The following is a 23,409-nucleotide window of genomic DNA, read 5'->3' on the forward strand; positions in this document are numbered from 1 at the left end:
ATTTACACAGGGAGCATTTGCACTTTGGCACTGACCTGCTGTGGCAAAGCACCAAGAGAACCTAAACCAGTAAAAACAAAGAACAGCACATAATCAAAAATACAGGAGGCAGAGGCAAAAAGTCAGGGCAAACCACAAGAAAGAATGCCTGGTCTAACACAGACTTCTTGAAGACAGTCAAGGACAGTGTTGAATGCAGCAGACAATCATCATGTGAGGTCCAGCTGTTATGAAGTCTGGGTCTGGAGGGTCAGTACTTATTCATATTGAGGATACAGGTGTAACTGAGCCCTGGTGGGAAACTAGGAGCCGAGCAGTTGTTGAGAACATTTTTAATTTCAAAACACCAGCCACCTAAACCAAGGGAGAAGGGAGAAACAACTGGTGAGCAGGATGTGTTGTGAGATGTCGCTAATCAGACATTCCATTTGAGGTGGAGTTAGTCTATGGCTAACTTTAGGGTCAAGGCTGCCCAGAAAGCCAGGTGTCTGGTCAGACTATGAACTGCAGCCCATAAACCAGACAATGATTAATTATATTCTGGTATCAGGAAATGTATTTAGTAACATAGAAGAAGTTAGGGTTCACCGCATGGGTTTTTATGACCACAACCTGATTACTCTGAGGCTGTGGTGGACCCTCCTGCATTAAAGGGTTAATTGCAAGTCCAATACCATAGATATAAAACCAAGTGACCAAGCGATAAGACTAAACTGGTAAAAAGTGGCCCCGGTGGCCTTTCAGACGCACTTAAAGGAAGTATGTGAGCTGGAACTAATCAATGTTGGAGTGGTTCAACTAACAACATTCCCTCTACTACTCTATCTCACGATTCTGTTCTCCCTTCCTCGAATCCTCATTCTTTCTCTAAATTTCCCCCTATCTCCTTGGACATCTTTCTTTCACTGCTTCAGACTGTGAGCTCTGGCTCGCCTAATGATTGCTGTCCTACGTCTATTCTGAGAGCTGCTTTTGTGGCCTGTCCTGGCCCCCCTCTTGATCTCTTAAATAAATCTCTCTTGTCAGGCTCTGTCCCCAATGCCTTTAAAAGCGCTGTGGTGGTCCCCATTCTAAAAAAACCTGGTCTTGACCCTACCACGTTGGCTAATTACCGTCCCATCTCCCTCCTCCCTTACCTGGGTAAGGTCTTAGAGACCTATGTCACCCGCTGCCTCAGTGCCTTCATCGAGGAAACTCATTTCCTCGACGACCGGCAAGCCGGTTTCAGACCTGCTCACTCCACTGAGGCAGTGGTGGTGGCAGTCATGGACACGCTGAAACAGGGAGCTGACAAGAACTTGGCCCAGGCCCTTGTACTCTTAGACCTTTCAGCCGCATTTGACACGGTCGACCATGGAATCCTGGTCGACCGTGTCAGAAATGCTGGCATCTCTGGCTTGGCCCTGTCATGGGTGGTATCCTTTCTCCATTCCCGCTCCCAATCTGTTCACCTTTCCTCTTTCTCTGCCCCTCTATCTTCTCTCTCCTGTGGTGTCCCCCAGGGTTCTGCTTTGTCCCCGCTTTTGTTTAATCTTTATATGCAGCCCCTTCTTGTTTCCCTTCGTCAGTTTTCAGTTACTGCTTTCAATTACGCAGATGATCTGCAGCTTATCTTTCCTATTAATTCTTCCTCTTCTGCTTGTTCCAACTTTCAAAATGCCATGCTCTTTATCTATGAGTGGATGAACCTTAGCCAATTAAAGCTTAATCCAAGCAAAACGGAGCTGGTGGTGACTGGCGGTCCTCTCACTCCCTGGTCTCCCAACTTCTGGCCTACCGCCCTGGGTTCCCCTCCTTGCCCAGTGAACACCGTGAAGAGTTTGGGGGTTACCATTTCTAGTGACCTCTCGATGCGGCCTCACATCAACACCGTCACTTCGGCCTGTTTTTTCCATCTCCGCCGAATCGGGAAGATTCGCAGGTTCTTATCCCAAGAGGCCCTTATTCTTGTTATCCTTGCCCTCATCACCTCACGTCTAGACTATGCCAACTGTCTATACGTGGGGGTTCCTGCCTGTCACCTTTCCCGACTCCAACTGGTTCAGAATCAGGCAGCCAGACTAATCTTTCAGCAACCTAAATACCAGCATGTCACCCCTCTGCTGAAGACTCTACACTGGCTCCCTGTTGCGCAACGGTGTGTTTTTAAAATGGCTTGTACCATTTTTAAATCCCTGTTTACCTGTGCCCCTGCCTTTATTTCTTCTTGTCTGCACGCTTATGTTCCTCCCCGTCACCTCAGATCGTCGGCTCATAATCTGCTGACCACTCCCAGGTTTAACCGTAAAAAACATGGGGGCGCTTGTTTCTCTTTTCTTGCTCCCACTACCTGGAATTCCCTCCCTCTTGTTATTCGTTTGTCCACCGACTATTGCTGCTTTCGCAGTTCTTTGAAAACCCACTTGTTCCGTCTGGCGCACGGTTAGCTGCTCTGACCCTGAATGTTCTTCTCCCGCCTGGTCTTGAGCGCCAAGAAACCAATTGGTGAATGTGCGCGGTACCAAATCCCTTTTAATAATAATAATAATAATAATAACCCTTGAGAGGTCCTAGGGCCATTTGGAGATCGCAATTGTGGTCTACTCTTTGCTTACGATTCCTACACATGTTGGAACCCTCCAAGAAACAGAGATGGTTTGATAAAAATTGTACCAGGTGCATAGATCACTTCAACAGGTGCAGTGAAATAATCATAGGGATAAATATCTGATCACTAGCTGTAGGAGGGACTAAAAAGCCCAGATCTTTAGGAAGAAAAAAAGAGATTAAGGATGAAGCCTGGCAGGACCTACTTTCAGCTTCCTCACAAAATAAAAATTCCAGATTCTGGGAAGTTGTTAATCGCCCTTTTTTAAATAATTGAGATCAGGGGCTGATTTCTACACATATTCCACTGGAGATATGGGTGAATCACTTTGAAGCAATATATATGATAGATTTCAGTACTTTGCCTGAAGACACCACAAGGTGTGTCTCCACCTTGTTTGTGGGCCTACAGGAGGTAAAAAAATGAGATTTGGCCCTGTCTAGTAATAGGCCTCCAGGCCCAGACTGGATCTCCACTTAACTCTTTTTGGGTGAACCTGAATTTTGGACCCTAATTTTAGCTAACTGTATGAATGCGGCGGTGGTGGATGGCTGACTCAAGCCCTGGTGAGCCTCAGTCATTGTCCCTATCTTCAAAAAAGGTGATAGGGCAGCTGCCCATTTATATAGCTAAATCTCCTTAATAGATGTTTTAGTCAAGGTAGTGGGGAGGGTCATTCTCAATAGGCTTCTGACTTGTGTGAAGGTAAATGTAATCTTCTCTGGCGTGCAGTTTGGTTTTAAATCAGGTCTCAGCACTGATCAATGTCTGAACCTACACTTGATTGTTAGTGAACCAGTAATTACAAAGTCTATGGGGAGGATTGTAACATTGTGTATTTTCTGTGTGACGTGCACCATGATATGTCTTCAATGGTGTATTTGATTAGTGGCGGGTCTTCTCTTTTAAAGTTAGGCGGGATATGTGTCAGGTTTGCATACTGGCCATATTCCTTTTTTATATATTGATAAGTTGGAACACTCTCTACTATTGATGAACATCGACTTCCCACGTGTGTGGTCACATTTCATACCCACTCTTTTGTACACTGACGAAGCAGTCCTGTTGTCTAGGACTGCAGTGGGACTTTAGCATTTAATACACTAATTTGTTGCTTTCATGGCAGTTCTAGACTTGTCAACCAATCTTAGCAAATAATAAGTTATGATAATGTGTCCCAAGACCATGAAATCCAGGCAGTTTTCTACTACTAGTCATGTTTTTTGAGAGGGTTCCCTCTTTCCCGTACTAAAGGGGTTACCTTTGACTGTGCCAATACTTGGTCTCACGTTTTGATGAATAAGGGAATCACCCTGACGAGAATAACTGGAGACATTTTTGTCAATGCCTCTAGATTGGGTAAAAAACCTCCAGGGGTCATGTTAAAATTGTATCTGGCTAAATGATTTTCAGTTGCCATGTATGGAGGGGATGTGTGGGGATATACAGGAGTTGGCTCACTTCAAGCTATTGAAGACAATTTTCACAGAAGATTGCTGGGCGTTCTACATAGTACACCCTCCTATTTCGTCCACCAAGAATTGGGCCCACCCTATTTGAACAACATCATTAGCCTGCACCCTCTTATAAGGTGGATCACCATCTGGACGATACCAAAATGCAAGTTTAATAGGCTGGTCCTGAAGGATTGTCTCTCACTAGACAGATGGCATCTGATCATATGGCTGCGGTAAGTGAGCCAAGTGAGCAAATTGTGTTGTTTTACAACTCGCAATTTGTGATTCACAAATTGCAATTTACAACAGTGTCTCAGACACTGTTTGCGATTCCTAATGGGATCTCAAATTGCCTGCCTCATTAATATTGATGAGGCAGGTGCAATTTGCGACCCCATTAGGAACAGCTAGCGCTTTCAAGGATGGTGGCCTGCTGGGGTCAGCAGTCCACCATGTCTGTGACTGCTTTTTCAATAAAGCAGTGTGTTTTTTTTTACTGCAGCTTGTTTTCCTTAAAAGAAAATGGGATGCATTTAAAAAAGAAAAATGAAAGGTACTGTTTCATTTTTTAACAGTAGGCAGTGGTCCGTGGGACCACTGCCTGCTCTTAAAAAATATTTTCAATGCCAGTCCCAAAAGGGAACGGGTCCCCTGGGGAACCCTTCCTGTTTACGACTGGCTTACCACCCATTTGAAATGGGTGGTAAACTGCAAGTGTTTTTTGGCCGCAATTCTTACATTGAAGTGCGAGTCGCTGTTAAGAAGGGACGCCCTTGGCAAGCTCCTTCCTAATAGAGAGTCGCAAAACTTATTTTGCGAGTCGGTAATAGGTTAACAACTCGCAAAATAGGGTTTAGACCGATTTTGCTGCAGCAAAAGGGCCGATTATCCTTTTGCGACTGCAAAAAACTGTCGTATATCTGGCCCATAGTGCTTGAGATGAAACCGTTGCAGTTTCAACCCTGCCAATGAGATTTTTTCCAGGAGGGTCACTGTGGGCAGGTATTTTCTGAGTCAGGAGTTTGAACACTCTAACTTTGTTTTCAATTTGTTCACATTATATATAGAATGTGACATGCAAAGTGATTTCTTCCTCATACAATAATCTTCTTGATGATTCTAACATGTGCTCAGTATATGCATTTATGGTACAAGTAGACAAAATGCTAATAGTACCTTACAGATGACGTCGTCTTGATAATCCCCCCACATGCTGTTATAGGCGGTTATTTCAATGATAAGCTGCTGGAGAGGTTCGAGCATCCCCGCCGCAGGCTGGACAGAGAACGCAGCTCCCTTACCGTCAGATAGTAAAGATGCAGCAAAATCTAAAGAGAAAACAGAAGAAATATTTAAATAAACTATTTTCATTAAAAATAATTGGATTTTCCAAAAGTCTGTTGAGATCATCTAAAACACTAGTGCTGTCAAGGGAATTTCATCAATGTCAAGTTTTCTTTTTTTTACTTATAAGTGTTTATTCTTCTCCAACAGCTTATTTCACCATAGATTGTTTATCATACCTAAAGGCATTACAAATGCTCACTAAGAGAAATTAGAATTTTTTAGAATCATTCATTTGAAATGATTTTTTATTATTCAACACTATGCCATACAATCTCAAATGGACAAAATAGAGATGTCCAGAATATTCCGCGAAACAACAGAATATGCATATAAATATCCTGCCACTTACAAATACAAAAAATACAATTACACTTTAGTTGATCTACAATTAATCTCATGAAAATCAGTGAAGAGCAATCTGTATAGACACTTACGAAAAGACAGATCAGGGCAAGACAAGTATGGCATATACAACCACCACACTAATAATTAAACACACCAGTCATTAAACATGGACCCTGTTCTCCCATTCAGATGTATTACTTCAACAGTATAGAATTCAACTCTCATTTTTAGCTACTAACACGACATCAGATAACCAATTCTAAAGAGAGGGTTTGTGTATTAACTTTCAGCAGTTAATTATCTGTTTTTTGCTCATAAAGGAACACACACCATTGGCAAAGAATGGCCAATGGTATAAGATCATAAATATAATTTAATGCAGCCAAAAATAATCTTTTTAGCTTAGTTTCTAAGATTAACTTCATCAACTCAAACACCCCTTCCCAGAAAACATTTACATTCTGAAAATCTAAGACATAATCTTTGAAAAGGCCGAGACTGAAACATGCATTGCCAATACAGAGCCAAATTGCAGAAGGCTTGCTTAGTCATCCTAACCAGTATTCACACAAATAACTAAATATGACTTCCAGTAACTTATTCTATAGTCAGATTTACTTAGGAAATGGCAACTGCAAATCCCCGCAAACCTCTAACCAAGTAATTGTGCCCCAGCTTTTCACAACATTTAATCCTGTGCCTATCTTCACCAGATACACAATCAACCGAGTTCAAAAGATCCTCCTAAAACTCCACAGCAGGAAGTAAAACTTATACAATAAACCATACAAAACTGGCATGCCAGGGAACCCCTTGAAATATACTTTCAGTCAGAGTGATTACATTTTCGCCTCTTACTCTGTCCTTAACTTTATATTTAAATTTCAGAAATGTAAATCAACTACTGAATCTCCTGCACACATATGAACTGTAAAAAATGCTCACCAATACTTTAAGCAAAATAGCTTCATAAAAATAATTTTCTCTGGTAGCTCCCCCAAAAATTAGATTTGTTTTCGCATCATGCAGGTTGTTCTCATCTTTACACCACACATATTCCACATTTGCCGGGCAAGGGGAACAATTAAAAAATCACACCATTTATGAAGCCCTTATCCATCGAAAACAACGAACTAAAAACAAATAAGGGTGAATTTGGAGCCCAGCCTGTGTTTTATATACAAAGATGTATTGTTTGATCTCTAGTCATGTGTTGCATGCTCATCACTAACAGACTCTAATGGAGTCTGTACGCCTCACATTGGGTGCAGGTGGTGTGGTTGGGGTGGGTGGGGATATGGTGGTGGGGGGGCAGGGGATTAAAACAAAAAGAAGCAACTCCAGTTATAACCCTGATATAGTAATTGATATAATGATATTGGTAATACTGATAAATAAGAAACAAAAGGCACAAGATATTTTGAAAGCTTGTCAAGGCTCTAAGTTTAGGTTGGTAGGATCCTCAAAATTATTTAGCAAACTGCAATGGGGAAGATAACAAGTTGTTTTTGGAATGTGGCGGGTCTAAATGATAGGGGTAAGAGGGCTCGCTTAGGCGAAATAATCAAACAAAAATCTTTGGATATAATCTGTCTTCAAGAGACACATTTGCCCTGGGATAAAAAAGATTTTTTAAGGGTTGGGAGCTACAACATTCTTGCCTGTACAACACAAACATCAAATACTCGTGGGGTAGCTATTTTAGCCAAAATATCCTTAGGACTAGCTAAGCGTAAAGCTGAGGATACCCTGGGAAGGTGGGTTATTATAGAATTGGCATCTGGTGTAACTATTTGTTCGGTTTATGGTTCGAAACAAGATGACGCATAATTATTTGAGGATCTTGAACTAGAGCCCGCCTCTTGACCAAGATCGATGGTCTTCTGCGGCGATTTAAATGTTTCCCTGGGATCTGCATTTAGTAATCAAACTCAGGAAAGATACTCAGGTCGGAAACCAAGGGTATTTAGAGCTATCAGCCAACTCAGAGATCAGTTATGATCTGGTAGATATCTGGGATGCAAAAAATCAACCTGACCCTGGGTATTTGTGTTTTTCACACCCTCATAATAAATATGTCAGAATAGACTATATATCAGTGACAAGCGATCTAGCTGACCAAGCAGAAGTTTTAAAATGTCCAAAAATAATCTCGTACCATAATTCCCTAATTTTGACTATAAATTTAACCAATTTTGCTAGACATCGTACAAATTGTACATTTGATAGGAAACGTTTGGTAAATAGAGATTATATAAAATTTATAAGAGACTGGGCTCAAAGCTACTTTGACATGAATCGCTACAGTGCATCTAGGGGGTCGTCTGGGACTGTTTTAAAGCTGCCCTCAGGGGGGACACAATCAGCTATATGGCTAGAGCAGAAAAACAGCATGATAGTGAAAATCTCCTACTGATGCAAGATATGGCCAGAGGTGAAGAAGAACATGTATTATCAATAGCTCGGGGGAAGATGGGAAACATACTTTGCTCCACATACTGATCCTAAAAACAGAACTAAAAAGCTGGCTGACCCACAAAGCAGCAGAGACTTTTCAGTTGCGCCAAAGCAGCATCTATGAAAATGGAGAGAGGGTGGGTAAGCAGTTGGCTTTACGCACTCGGCAGAAGATGGCCAGGAATATACAAATCCAGGTGATATTGCTGAAGTATATTAACAATATTACCAAAAGTTATATCAAAATGATACCTTAGCTGATCCGGATGAAATTAGGACAGTTTTAAGGGAATTTACAGTAGATACTGGGTGGAGTAAGGTCCTAGATACTTCAACCAGAGAGGATCTTGAAAAAGAGATTAGTATTACAGAGCTGCAATAAGCCCTGTCTGGCTTAGCCTCTGGGAAAGCTGCAGGCGCCGACAAAATCCCCTTACAACTCTATAAAATACTAGGAACACAAATATCACCACTTTTATTGGATTTATTTACTGGAATACAGCTGAGTGGCACCCCTTCAGAGTCTTGGAAAGAGACGAATATAATAATTTTTCCTAAAAAGGGTAAACCTGTTGAGAATCCATCTTCATACCGACCTATCTCCCTGATTAACTCTGACTCTAACCCAGAGGTCTTCAAACTTTTTGATGCCGAGACCCCCTTGTAAAACCTTTTTAGGCTTAATGACCCCCTTACAACAAAAGTTTCTAGAAACTGGTACTCCTCATCAGCAACAACTATTGACAACGATAAATGCGCCTGTTAGACCTCATCACATCCATCCATCATTCATCCACCCACACTTTCACAAATCCATCCATGCATCCTTCATTCATCCACCCTTTCATCCTTTCATCCATACATCCATCCTTCATCCATCCACCATTTCATCCTTGCATCCATACATCCATCCATTACCCATCCATCCATCCATCATTCATCCACCCACCTTTTCACACATCCATCCATCATTCATCCATGCAACCTTTTATCCATCCATACATCCATCCTTCATCCATCCACCCTTTCATCCATCCTTCATCCATCCACCTTTTCATCCTTCCGTCCATACATTCATCCTTCATCCATCCACCCTTTCATCCTTCCATCCATACATCCATCCTTTATCCATCCACCCTTTCATCCATCCATCCATCCTTCATCCACCCACCCTTTCATCCATCCATCCATCCGCCCATCATTCATCCACCCACCTTTTCACACATCCATCCATCATTCATCCATGCAACCTTTTATCCATCCACCCTTTCATCCTTCCATCCATACATCCATCCTTCATCCATCCATTCATCCTTCATCCCCCCACCCTTTCATCCATCCATCCATCCACCCATCATTCATCCACCCACCTTTTCACACATCCATCCATCCATCCATCCATATCCATGCAACCTCTTATCCATCCATACATCCATCCATCCTTCATCCATCTACCCTTGCATCCTTCCATCCATACATACATCCTTCATCTATCCACCCTTTCATCCATCCATTCACCCATCATTCATCCACCCACCTTTTCACACATCCATCCATCCATCATTCATCCATGCAACCTTTTATCCATCCATACATCCATCCTTCATCCATCCACCCTTTCATCCTTACATCCATACATCCATCCTTCATCCATCCACCCTTTCATCCATCCTTCATCCATCCACCTTTTCATCCTTCCATCCATACATTCATTCTTCATCCATCCACCCTTTCATCCTTCCATCCATACATCCATCCTTCATCCATCCACCCTTTCATCTATCCATCCTTCATCCACACACCCTTTCATCCATCCACCCATCATTCATCCACCCACCTTTTCACACATCCATCCATCATTCATCCATGCAACCTTTTATCCATCCATCCACCCTTTCATCCTTCCATCCATACATCCATCCTTCATGCATCTACCCTTTCATCCATCCATCCATCCATCCATCCTTCGTCCACCCACATGTTCATCCATCCATCCACCCATCATTCATCCACCCACCTTTTCACACATCCATCCATCCACCCATCATTCATCCACCCACCGTTTCACACATCCATCCATCATGATCCATGCAACCTTTTGTCCATCCATACATGCATCCTTCATCCATCTACCCTTTCATCCTTCCATCCATACATACATCCTTCATCTACCCACCCTTTCATCCATCCATTCACCCATCTTTCATCCACCCACCTTTTCACACATCCATCCATCTGCGTCTTCTTCCTTCTTCTTCCTCTCTCATGGGAGGGCATCTCTGTGCCTCCCTGCAGAGGGCGGGGGTTGGGGGGTTGCAGACTGGCTGTAACAACATCTCAATATGAAGAACAGACTCTCAGGCACATTTCTCTCGCACAGGCGCCAGTTAGGAGGGTTCGTGCTTTGTGATTTACAGGCGGTGCCCACAGCTCCAGGTGCGCAATGTCCATGGAACTCAAAGGGCTACAGCCTCCTCCCCTAGCCACCCTTCCCTGCCCACCAGCCCCCCCCTCGTGTATGTGAGCCCGGCTGAAACACCTTCAGGGGCACACACAAAGCCGCACCGCACCCGAGTACTTCACAGGTCTTTAAAAGACCTTTTACTTGTTAACGAGGCTTTGTTGTTTTTCTCCCCTCGGTGTGAATTAGTCCTCCGCAGTGAGCACCCTCAATCAGCCCGACGCCACTAAGGCAAAAGGACAATCTGCGACCCCCTTCCCAGGACTCCACGACCCCCCTGGGGGTCGCGCCCCACAGATTGAAGACCCCTGCTCTAAGCTCTACGCAAAAATCCTGGCTAATCGGCTCGGGAGGGTCATTGAACATCTGGTCTCCCCCTGGCAAGATGGTTTCGTCCCTGGCAAGGGTACAACGGATCATACCCGTAGAGTCATCTTGCTTATTGATATTATGTCCGGGACAGGGGGCCAGATGTCAATGATCCTCCTTGATTCCGAAAAAGCTTTTGATCGGATGTCGTGGGAGTTTCTTTGGGCTGTGCTTGAACTTAAAAGATTTGGGCCTGGGCTTATTAAATCGATTAGAGCCATGTACCAACAACCAAAAGCTAGGTTCCAATTAATGGGTATAGAACCTTGTGCGAAATAAAATATTGAGAGGAACGAGACAGGGATGTCCCTGTTCCCCGATATTGTTTGCCTTGTACATCAATCCTTTGATTATTAAACTGTTACAGACCCAGAAAATAAAACCAGTTACTGTTGGTGCGTATGAAACCCAAATATTGGTTTATGCCGATGATGTGGCAGTATTAACACCGAACCCCGCTGAGGTAATCCCAGAAATAGAGATAATTACTCAGCAATTTGGTCAAAACTATGGATACTCCCTCAGTAAAGATAAAACGGTTATTTTATGCACTGATAATATTGATTATGATGACCCCCAGGAAAACAGATAAGGCTACTTACCTTGGGGTATGTTTAAGGCCAAGGATTGTTAATATTAGCAACTTGAACTATGAACCCCTAATTAAAAACATAAGAAAAGATCTTAGGAGAGTTAATAGTTTGCACTTATCAAATATTGGTAGGGGTAATTTTTTAAAAATGAATGTACTCCCCAGGGTGCTATATTTGTTTAGAGCTATCCCCTTAATGGTAGAAGATAATATTATAAAAACACTTGAATCACAAATGTCAAATTTTGTTTGGCAACATGGGAAGATTAGGAGGTCGTTGAAATATCTATCCTTACCACAAAATAGGGGTGGCCTAGCAATCCCTAATATAATGTTATACTACTGGGCTGCTCTTCTTCATCAAATGGCACCTCTTTTTAATACCATGGCCGTAAACGAAAATACACGGGATACAGAAATACCATCCATATATGAATTATCGATTGGAAAAAAAGCTCAAGGGCTCTTACTGAGACAACTAGAGCCAAGCTTCTATTAAAAAGTTAAATTCAAGGTAATCACCAGTGCTTGGAAAGCTTGGAGGAAGGTTTCTAGATTCATGGCAATTCCGAAGTTTAACAGATATACTCCTCTTTGGCCCTCCTCTTTATTACCCCCACAGGCTAATGACAACATGGCTAAAAAATGGGAAAGCACAGGGCTAAGAACGGTGTGGGATTTCTTGGGGGGAGAAGCAGATAACCGGTTTTTGACCCTACAGAGAACTTTTGAAATTCCTAATAGTCATTATTTTAGGTTTAAAGCATTTTATTGACATTTACAAAAATAGAAAACAGTTGTCGCAAGGAATCAGTGCTATGACACAACCATGTAGGAGCGCATTCGGCGCGCGAAGTCTCATCTAACTAAATGCCCATCCGGGCTCAGTGCTTGGTGCGTATGCAGCAACAATAACATTAAAATAAACAACCCCCCTTCTCAACTCCCCCCCACTCCCACCTCTTCAGTCCCCTCTCATCCCCTCCCCGTCCAGTGTTAAGTTTGCTCTCCCGCCTCTCCCCTCCCACGCCGCCTTCCCCTCTCAGCCAGTTCTAATCTAAGACTCATCGATCAGCTGAATCAGCAGGTGATGTTAATCTCAAAAGTCGGAGGTATCGTGGACATGTGAGTTCTTTAAATTCCGTAACCAGTAGTGAGTGAAACGGTTGCCACAAGTCGTTAAATTGCTCCACCTCTCCCGCCACTGTGAGCGACAACTTCTCCATGCCCAGAACATGCCATAATCTATTCAGCCACCCCGTAATGGAGGGAAGTGGGGTGGTGCGCCAGTGTATAAGGATGTTTTGAACCGCTGAGCCCAGAACTATTGCAATCTGCCTGCCCCTACGGGACTTTAGGGGGTACATCAACCGGTTGGGCAAGCCCAACAGTACATACGCAGGGAAGCATGGCAGCTCGATGTCAAAGTGTGTGTCAATCACATCTAAGACCTCTTTCCAGTAGGGGCACAGCAGAGGGCAATCCCACAGCACATGCATAAGTGTGCCTATCTGTCCACAAGCCCGCCAGCATGTGTCCTCAATGTTGCGATTCATTTCATGCAATCTTTCTGGTGTGTAGTACCAGTAAGTGGTTACCTTAGTGAACGTTTCAGTAAGTCCCGTGTGGTATGCGGAATGGCGTGCTCGGTATGAAATCTGGTCCCATTCTGTGTGACTCCGTGTCCTCCCTAATTCTCGTTCACAACGTTCCCTGCCTGGGTTATAAAGATGAGAGGAAGGAGGCTGCAAAAATTTGTAAAGGTCAGAGATTAATTTTGCATCTAAGGTGCGTGTCACAAGCCACTTCTCATAGGGTAGAAGCCTCCTATCCGCTGATTCACGCACCTGCGGCTGCAGCGCCCAGTGGCGCACTTGTAAGTAACGCATTCTCTCCGTTTCAGGGTGTTGATACTCTCGCCTGAGATCCTGAAATGGGATAACGCCATCTGGAGTATTATATGGAACAGCGTCCTGGACCCCGCAGTCCGCCATCGCGTGAAGGCCCCCTGTTCCATCCCGGGGTTGAAATCTGGGTTCTCGACCAATGGCGTGAACGGCGAGGGGAACGTGGTGAGACCATGCATGTTATTAGTGGCATCCCATATCTTCATCGGGACTCGCGTGACGAAAGACGCATACAGATTGGGAGGGCGGTGCGCCCTGCGCAAAAAGGGCACCTCTTGTAGAGGCTGGCCCGCTACTGCCTGGTCTTGGAACAGCCAGTGTTTGTCCACCTCCCATCTGCTTCACTCCACCAGATATCGCAATTGTGCCGCCTGGAAATACTTGCGAAATCCGGTATACCCAGACCCCCTGCTTCAGGGGCTAGCGTGGATAAAGCCCTCTTCAGCCAAGGTTTGCGGCCCTGCCAGATGAAACGTGCAAGGTCAGCTTGAGTCTCTTGGATCCACCCTTTGGGGGGTTGGAGCGGCAGAGCCCGGAACAAATACAGAACCTGCGGTTGGATCGTCATCTTAACCGCGGCTATCCTGCCGAGCCAAGATAGCGTGCCTCTGTTCCAGCGTCCCAGTTCCTCCTTAATTTTCTTCCCCAAAGCTGCATAATTGGCAGTTACCATAGCGTGCAGGGTAGGTGCCAATAAGATTGCCAAATAAGGCACCAGGTCCCGTGACCAGTGCATGGGGAAGAGGTTCTGGAGTTCGGTTCGCGTGGCAGCGGATAATGACACATCGAGGGCTGCCGACTTCCCCATGTTCATTTTGAATCCCGCGACCGTCGAGAAAGCCTCCAGCTCTGCAATACATGCTGGGAGTGCCCTCCCTGGCTCGGCCAGTGTCAGTATAATGTCATCCGCGTAGAGGCTAATTGTGTGGGTATACCTCCCCATCCTCACTCCCTTCGCGTTCGGGTTCTGGCGTATCCGTTGGGCAAGGGGCTCCATATATAGTGCGAAAAGCAGCGGAGATAGTGGGCATCCCTGCCTGGTGCCCCTCTCTATCACAAACCTCTGGGAGCTGCAGCCATTCACCCGTACCACCGCAGATGGAAACTGGTAGCAATTGAAGACTAGGGTGCAGAATTTCTCCCCTATTCCCACCTTCGCCAGGACCCACTCTAAATAAGGCCAATGTACCTGGTCGAACGCTTTCACCGCGTCTACGGCTAACAGCATTCGCTCTCCGGGAATCCGGGAGGCCTTCTCTAGGATGTGAACCACTCTTTTGGTATTGTCTACCATCTGCCTCCCGGGTACAAATCCTGCCTGGTCTGGGTCCACAAGTCCCGGCAGGTGAAGTTCCAGCCGAGCCGCAAGGATCCCAGTGTACAGCTTGAGATCAATGTTCAGGAGAGAGATCGGTCTGTATGAGCTGCAGTGAGTCCGGTCCTTCCCTGGTTTGGGGATGACCGACACGGTTGCCTGGAGTAGGTCTGGTGGGATAGCTCCAGGAGCGGAGAATGAGTTGAAGAGCCGGGTGAGGATAGGTGCCAACGGGGAGCAGAACGTTTTATAGAAGAGTGACGTATAGCCGTCGGGGCCTGGAGCTTTTCCATGTTTGAATTTAGAGATGGCAGTAATCACTTGCTCAACCTGAATGTCCCTTTCCAGGTACTCTGCTTGCTCCGGAGTGAGGGAAGGGAGGGCGACTGAGTCCAGATAATCTGCCTCCGTATGTGCCAACGGGGGTTCACCGGTGTATAGTTCTGACGGAAACCCTCCGCTATCTGGCTGTCATCCGTGACTGTCACTCCGCCGGAGACTGAGAGCTCCTTTACCAACTGCCGTTGATGCGCTACTCGGAGTTTGTTCACCAGAAGCCGGCCGCATCTGTCTCCCCCCGTGTAATACGCGTGTTTCAAACGTAACGCTGCATACTCCGCCCTATCTGTATCCAAGGCCGACAGGAGTTTCCTCGCTGCCTTGAGCTGCCTCCAGATTCTAGGGGCTCCCGTACGCTGGTGTACTTGTTCCAGCTCACCTACTTTGTGTGTGAGTTTGTCTCGTTTGTGTTGCCGCTCTCTGTTTACTGCTGACATTATTGCTATAAATTCCCCTCTTAGCACCGCCTTCAATGCTGCCCTCTGCGTCGCTAGGGAAGTGTCGGTATTATCATTGTGGGTCTGATAATCGCGGACCGAGTCCGTGATGTGCTTCACTACTGTTTTTTTATGCAGTAGAGTATCCCGGAGGCTCCAAACTCCACGCGAGGGGGACACCGGCGGTAAGCGAAATGTGCCTGTGACAGGCGCGTGGTCCGATAAGGAGAGAACCCCCATTTCGGAGGCTATGGCTAGGTCATAGACTGGCCCTGTGACCAAGAGATGAACCAATCTCGCATAGGTCTTATGTGCATGCGAGTAATAGGAGTAGTCTCTGTCGGTGGGGTGGAGGCGGCGCCAAAGGTCGTGGAGATCTAGGTCGTCCAATTGGGATTTGCCCACCTGTGAAATCTCTCCCGTCTGCGGGTACCTCTGTGTTGATCTGTCTAAAGACGAGTCGAAGACCATGTTCAGGTCTCCTCCTATGATAATATGCATATCTGAGGTGGCTGTAATATCTACTAAGGTCGAGTTGAAAAATCGCTCTTGATGTTCGTTGGGGCTGTATATCGACCCAATGGTAAACACCAGACCTCCTGACTTAACTCTATACACTAAGAGTCTCCCTTTTTGTTCTGCAAATTTATGTAAAACCTCCCCTTTATATGTTCGGGACACTAGGATTGCTACCCCGGCTGTCTTGGTAGTGTTGGAGGAGAAAAACTGTTTTGGGAATTTGTGAGATCGCATCCTATGGCAATCACGGGCTAGTAAGTGGGTCTCTTGCAAGAGACAGATATATGCCTGTGTGTTTTCCAGCAGGGACAGAACCGCCCTCCTCTTGACTGGGTTATTCAACCCCTTCACATTGAGGGTGACGACCTTAAGAGCTGCCATCAGTGTCGGGAAAAATGTAGCGCAAGCACTGAGTCATAGCTACGGTGGGGCGGGACTGAGAGATGTAGTGTGCAGGAGCTCTGTCAGGCCAGAGTAGATGCATCAAAAGCACTGGACGATCCCCACTCTTCCTCCCCCAACTCCCCCCGAACTTCCCCTGAACTTCCCTTCCCTGTCCCCCCCTTCCCCACACTTCCCCCAACAACCCCAGTGGGCCCCAGCAGTGGAGGCGAGCAGAGCAGCAGAACTTGAGGCCGCGGCTGCGACCTCGCAGCGGAGGACCCCGACGGAGGGTCTCCGGAGCAGACCAATGATACCTGGCGGGGATTTCTCAGTAGATCCCGGAAGACGTCTGGAGAGCCTGCAATAGTGGAACGGGTGGAGCATGGGATCCGGCCCGCATCCATACCACGATGGCGAATAACAGGGGTAGCAAGAAAGGGGATCGCACTCTCCCACTGGTCTCCCGGTGCGGCCGACACCGCCTTGTTGTAAGACTCCCGGATAGGCGGGCTCGCTCTGCTCCGAGGAGCCTCCATTAGAGGCCTTGCTGGTGGGCCGCAGCTGCGATCCCTGGTGCTGCTGTTCCGCCCGTTGTCTCTGCTGGGCCTTGTTAGGCACCGACTGCGGCCCGACACCTCTCGGGCATACAGGCAGATGGAGGCCTCTCGGGCGTTTCCCTCTGTGACTACTCCAGCACCGCCGTGCTCCGGTGCCCCTGGTGCAGTAGTCGCCGGCCGGGTAGGGTGGGCCAGTCCGCACCTCCTGAGCTTTCCAGGTCACACAGGACCCCCTCTGTATCATCTTTTAGCCTGGGGGGAGCTCCGGAGGGAGGTCAGCACCTAGGACCAGGAGCGGAACTCCGGGCTTCACCTCCGTCGGCGTCGGTTCACCCCCAGCGAGCGTCTGGTCTGCTAGGCCGCAGCCACGGCCTCGATTACCGCCCTGCAGCTATCCTTCCAGCGCGGGTACGCTCGCCGAGCCGCAAGCCGCCCTCCGGGCAGTCCGGGCGCTGTGGAGTCTTTCTCTCTCCTCCGTTCTACACCGGGCCGATAGTTAGCGCGGTGTGCAGCCGGCTGTGTCACCTTCTTCAATTTCCCGGAGGTCGGCCTCCGTCTCCTTTGTCTCTCGGTCCCGACCTCCGATGCCGCCCGGTAGGCTGTTCCGGGACCACTCCGAGGCTAGTTCCCTTGCCAGAGTCTTCGCTCCGAGCTCCGCTGCTTGTCCCGGCGCTGTTGAACGCCAGTGGGGGGAGAAGAAGCTATATTTCAAGGCTTGGGCCTAGTCAGATCGGAGAGCCGCGAGGAGAAGCGTCCTCTCATGCCGCCATCTTGGCCACGCCCCCCATAGTCATTATTTTAAATGTATTCCGGTTAATACTATTCTTAACTTAAAAACTCCAAGGAACCTCACTAGAAAAGATTCCATATTTTGATATCATACTTAGGAACTCAACTAGAATTGGAACAATATATGGCTTGCTCCTTGAAAAACTCCCAGACGACTTGGAAGACACAGAGTCATTCTGGGCTGTCAAACTAGCTAATCCCAATATGGACATCAACATAAGTTTATCTTTAACATCAAGAATACTTTTATCCTCTAACTTAAAAGCCCATCTTTATAAAACCATCTTTAATTTATATTTTACCCCTGCCAAGCTGTTTGCATGGGGGAAAAGGATAAACGACTCTTGCCCCAGGTGTGGATCAGGGCCAGCTACCCTGCCACATATGCTTTACGGTTGTGTTAAATTAACACCACTGAAAGGGATGCTGTCTGGATTTTGGTAGGAAGTATTTGGGCATAGGGTGGCAGAATCATCTACACTTTTTATTCTTGGCTATGATAGCACTCTGGGGCTAAGCTCGGAGGAGGAATAAGGTCTTTTTGTTGGGACAGCGGTTTATAGAATATTACTGGCAGCTTACTGGAAGGATGCGGACCCCCCAAGCTTTCAAATGTGGTTGGCCAGGTTTTTAGGGGTGTATAATCAGGAAAAAGCCATCTACTCCGTCAGAGGGAGACGCTCTAGAATGCCCGGCAACGAGATCTGGTCACCAATTGCTGTCTGGGCTAGGGATGTAAGCAGGCCATAGAAAAGCTGCACTTGTAGTAATATGGTTGCAAATGTCATCTCTTAATGATTGATCTGTCTCTAAAATATTTTTTAAGACATTATTTATTTTGGTTGCCAATGGTTCTTTTCGATGCTGTCCTTATGCATTGCTATTTTTCTACATGTATTAACTGAAGTTGCTTAATAAAAAAAAAGAAGAAAAAAAAGAAAACAACAAACTGCGAAATAAAGCCTAAAGTCCTTTGCTCTAATTACCCTGCAGGGTTTAATTATCTCCCCAATTATCCACCATAAATGAGAGGCCCTTAAAGTAAAGCCTGAGTCAATATTTTTAAATTAGGCATTCCAAATCATCACTCTGCAATTTCCCCCCCAAAAAATGGATTTAACATTTATCCTGGGCTCTCCGCTGTCATCATTCCTATAATTTTTGCATCGAGAAAGCTGCTCTATACATTGTAGGACAACAGTAGATGTGTTTATTACTAAAATTATGATATATCTTTGAGAAATCACCTACAATTGGAAACCGATCCAGAATGTGGCCATAGCTGTATGATCTGTGGCGATGAGCTAGAGCAAAGGTGAGAAGATGAGACAGGTGGATGTGCATGAATGTGCTTTTATGCTGCCTCCTGGGTGCTGGAAAACACAATGCAGTTAGAGTGCAGTCTGCTAATCCTTGGAACATGGGGAGATTTGATGGGTGAAATCCTGCCCTAGGTGTTGTACAGACTAAAAAGGTAAAAGGTCGGCAATAGGCAGTGAAAGCAGAGTCACTTCTGTGTGATGTAATGGCCTCCTCTTACCTCTCTTGGGTACGTAGGCGGCTAGTTCCTGGGAGTGTTACTGAGACCCCTGGTGGCACCAGTGGGCGTGGAGCTGAGTCGGTGGGTCTAGATTGCCCGCTCTTGTCTTCAGAGGGCTATCACGTATCCCCATGGTCCTTATGTCAGGTATTGAGATTGTGCTGTTATTTTGCTTTCTCTGGTAGTTTGATGGAAACACTTTTTGGGTACAAGTTAACTGTGAAATACAGGTCCTATGATGTTCCTCTGAAATAGAGAGGGGTGGTGCCCCCAGCTCCTAATTCCACTTTAGAGGCAATGGATCCAGGTCCTTTTGTAACATTCATACAATGACTCTAGGACTGTTTGGGAAAGCAGTCACATGCTCTCTAGAGGTCATCTGGGAATTTGACAGTCTTTTAAATACTTCAGGGATTCCACCATTTTACACTGAAAATAATTTTGTGTACTTTTCTACAGGATTATATGCCAAGCGAGTCTGTGCACAATAGAGGTAAGTCGGTGAGGCGCAACCAAATCACAGATAGCCACTTGTGAAAGGTAAACTCACCATTAGAGCTGCATATTTTGAGGAAAGGAAAAAGTTATAGAATCTGGGTCCCTGTTCCCCACGTGGGGGGCAGATTCAAATGCGGACTTGGGTGCTCTGAAAGCTGAAGGCAAGAAGACGCTAGTCATTACAATTGATAAAATGTGTGCAGTCTTAGGAGGGGAGAAGCAGCAGAAGATTGAGAGTGCTGCAGATCTTAAAAGGAAGGTCTCAGGAACGAGTAGGAAGTCCTGAAGACCAACAAACAACGTATTCAGCATGGAAGAAGGCTCTAGTTGTAATAATGTGCACCTTCTGTGGTTGGCAGATAACTCAGAAAAAATGACACATAGAAGCATGCATTACGTGGGAGCTAAACTGTTTCCAAAGAACCTAATCCTTGAATTCTGATTAGGTATATCACACTTCCTAATGGTAGCAGCTTCACAGTAGCCACTTAAACATTAGCAACAAAACTCAGTGATAAAAGATGTTTTTCATTGCTGTTGGTGGCAAGTTCAGTAGCTTGTTCTTTGTCTAGCTGCTGTTTTTAATTTTGTATGAAACATGATTGGTTTATTGTAGTTTTATTGTAGTTGAGGTTGGCTCAGAGTTGTCTGCAGTCCGAGGCCCTATTCCAGCCTACCGCCATATGAGTGCAACCGCGCTGCTCGTACAAACAGATTTAGTCTGTCTAAATGACCAATGTCATTTTCAACTGACACACTGTCTCCTATAATACCTTTACTTTTGCATCTAAGAGTCATGCAATGCATGTAGACATATATTAATTTTTTTTTAAATGCAGGCATGGCGCTTGCTGGGGACAGTCATCTTTCCTGGGAACTCAAGCGTTGCTCCCACTCCGTGACCTGAGATGGAGAACTCAAATAAGGCGGGTTCTATCTGGTCGGCTGAGAGCTGGTGGAACCTGAGGAGTGTTGAGTGGGCAGGTCCCACATTTTGAAGCGGTGCTGCCAATCCCACTCTCTGCTATTGTATGCGCAGAAGCTAGAACCTCCAGCCGGCACCGCTGCAGCACATCGAGGAGCAAGAACACAAATGCGCCTGCAAACAGACACAGACATTGGAGGGTGGAGACTGCCATACTACTCTGAGACAGGCCTTGGAAACTCTTGGCTCCAGGTTCACAATGGAGACGTAATGAGCCCAAGGAGAAGCGTCACAGCCATTTTTGCATCAGCGTGTGCTGGATGTGCCTTGTGTTGAGAAGGTAGGTCTGCTTGGGTTTTGGCTGTTAGAAACTCCCCTCAGGACCAATTCTGGTTAAAATGCCAAAAGCTGAGACTGCAAGTAAGTCCAAGGATTTTTGTAACCTTCGTCAAACAGCTTTATTTCCACTTGAAGATGAATTGATGGACCCTCACACGGCAGTCTGATCCAAGTTGAGGCACTGATCCATAGTCTGCTAAAAGACATGAGTGCGACAACTGAAAATATTGACTTTTAAATATTGACCATAATGTCACCGTCATTGAGGAACCTTTAGGGTGAAAGTCTTCAACATGACGTGAAGATGGTTGGATTAGAACAGAACTTTGCTACTGAATTCAAGCTAGCTTGGCTGATGAGGGGTGTTACCCCGAAACCGGTCCCAGAATGCTTGTTTCTGGTCCAGGAAAGTCCTGGCTAGGCAATTCGGCTGGACTGTTCTCATGAGGCACATGGTCAAGATTGATTTGCATATAGCTGGGTCTAAACTGGGGTGGCAAAGTGAGCTAAAGAACGATGATCGATTCAATCAAGATCTGTGACTGGGGGCGAGTGTCTGAAAAGTTTCATTGCTCCATCCATCATCTCCTTGTGTTTGCTTTTGAACAGGAATCCCAGAAATAGAGGCTCAAGTGCACGAACAGGCGGGTGAACCAAAAGGTTTAGAGTTCATTCAGAGATGCACCATATCCAGCAACTGGAACATGAAGTGCAAGTAATAGATAATACAGTATGGGCAACATGTTTGAGGATTCTGGGTCTTCCCTCAGTGTAGACAAATGATCATCTGAAAGAGACTGTGGGACAGATCCTGCAAAATGTCCTGGGATCTGTAATGATGGAAATCCGAAGGATGCTCCGACTGCCAACTCTCTGTTCTGAAGGAAAGAAACCAGAAACTGGAACTGTATTGGTTGATCTGTGGACTCAACAACAGTGGGAGTCTGTTATTCGTGCGGCCTCCAAAAACAAAGGTTTATCCTACAGAGGCCGTATTGGTGTTCCGGACTTCAGCAGCACACAGAATAGAGAACAGGAATCCAGACAGTTCAGAAGGACCTGGTGCCCTGAAGCATCTCTCTGGTTATTGGAAAAACTTAGCGCACAGTATGAGAGAAGACATGCACCCTCACAAACCCATTAGGCAGTGAGTATTTTTTGTTGAGTATTAGAATGAGTTCCCTGGCTTAAGGGACAGGGAGCAATTCGGAGAAAGTTGGCTGAAGGTTGTTGAGTAGTGGCTGAAAGTTCCAGCCAGTCATCCCGGGGTGGAGATATAACAGATTCTTTCCTTAAAGGGTGACATGTTTTTTGATGTTCTTTTTCCCCTTGTTTCCCCCTATTCAATTTACTCTTATTGTGGAGTTTACATGTTGAGTACAGACTGTGTTTTGTAATTCAATGTTTGGATTCTGAGCGGTATCATTGGTCAATTATGGGCTTTAATTTGCAGAACTGTAAAATATAATTTCAGCTGTGTCCCTGCCCTATTAAGAGATTTCAAAACAAATTAAATTAAAAAAATGAAACCATATTTGCTCTATTAATAACAGTTAAAAATATACAACATTTACAGAAACAAAAAGAAATCGAGCCCTTAAGAGTTCACTGCAAAGGAGCAGCTCCATGGAGCAGTTTTCTAGTTTATAATCGTGCAGACCAAATATATGCCATGCTACTGAAATATCTAAAGTTGGTGAGAAAACGTATAATACAGTGCAGAGGCATTTGTTTATGTTTTTAATGCCGTAGGGTTTTGAACAAAGGCAGCAACATTTTCCTATGCAGGATGCTTGTTTTTGTGCAAAGTATCTCAAATTGCATAAAAGTTCCACCCAACTTACAGTCACAGGCAGTGTGGCCCTCCTTTGGGTAACATTTTGCTGTGTAGGTGTGCACACCTGAGACTGAGGTTGACGAACCAAGGATGTTGCATCTCAGGCTGGAACTCATCTATGCAGTGTTCAAAACCTACTTCTCCCTTTACAGGTAAATACCCATATGACAGGCATCCCCCTTTAGAACAGTCAAGTGGTATCTCTTGCTTAGTTCCCCAAGAGCATTCCTTGATGGTCCTGACAGTGGTCATATTAATAAAGTTATGGTTAACCCAATATTCTCTGCACCAAATCTCCTATAGTGTTCTTTAAACATGTCTAGGCGTTGATACTTTCATAGGGAATCGTGCAATGATATGAGGTAAATGGCTGCCTGGGGGGCTCATATAAAAGTTACCCCTGTACAT

The 23,409-nt window shown here is 45.6% G+C and overlaps 1 protein-coding gene across 1 annotated transcript in view; it reads right to left on the bottom strand.

Annotated features, from left to right (window-relative positions):
- The window catches only part of DLEC1 (DLEC1 cilia and flagella associated protein), a 712,951-nt gene that overhangs the window by 171,091 nt on the left and 518,451 nt on the right, over positions 1-23,409 (bottom strand). The window contains exon 27 of the mRNA XM_086940885.1: positions 5,221-5,372. Coding sequence (XP_086797011.1) covers positions 5,221-5,372 — 152 coding nt within the window. The remainder of the gene's footprint in view (positions 1-5,220; positions 5,373-23,409) is intronic.

The sequence above is a fragment of the Lissotriton vulgaris genome, chromosome 10 (genome assembly GCF_964263255.1).
Source record: "Lissotriton vulgaris chromosome 10, aLisVul1.2, whole genome shotgun sequence".
Classification (NCBI taxonomy): Eukaryota; Metazoa; Chordata; class Amphibia; order Caudata; family Salamandridae; genus Lissotriton; species Lissotriton vulgaris.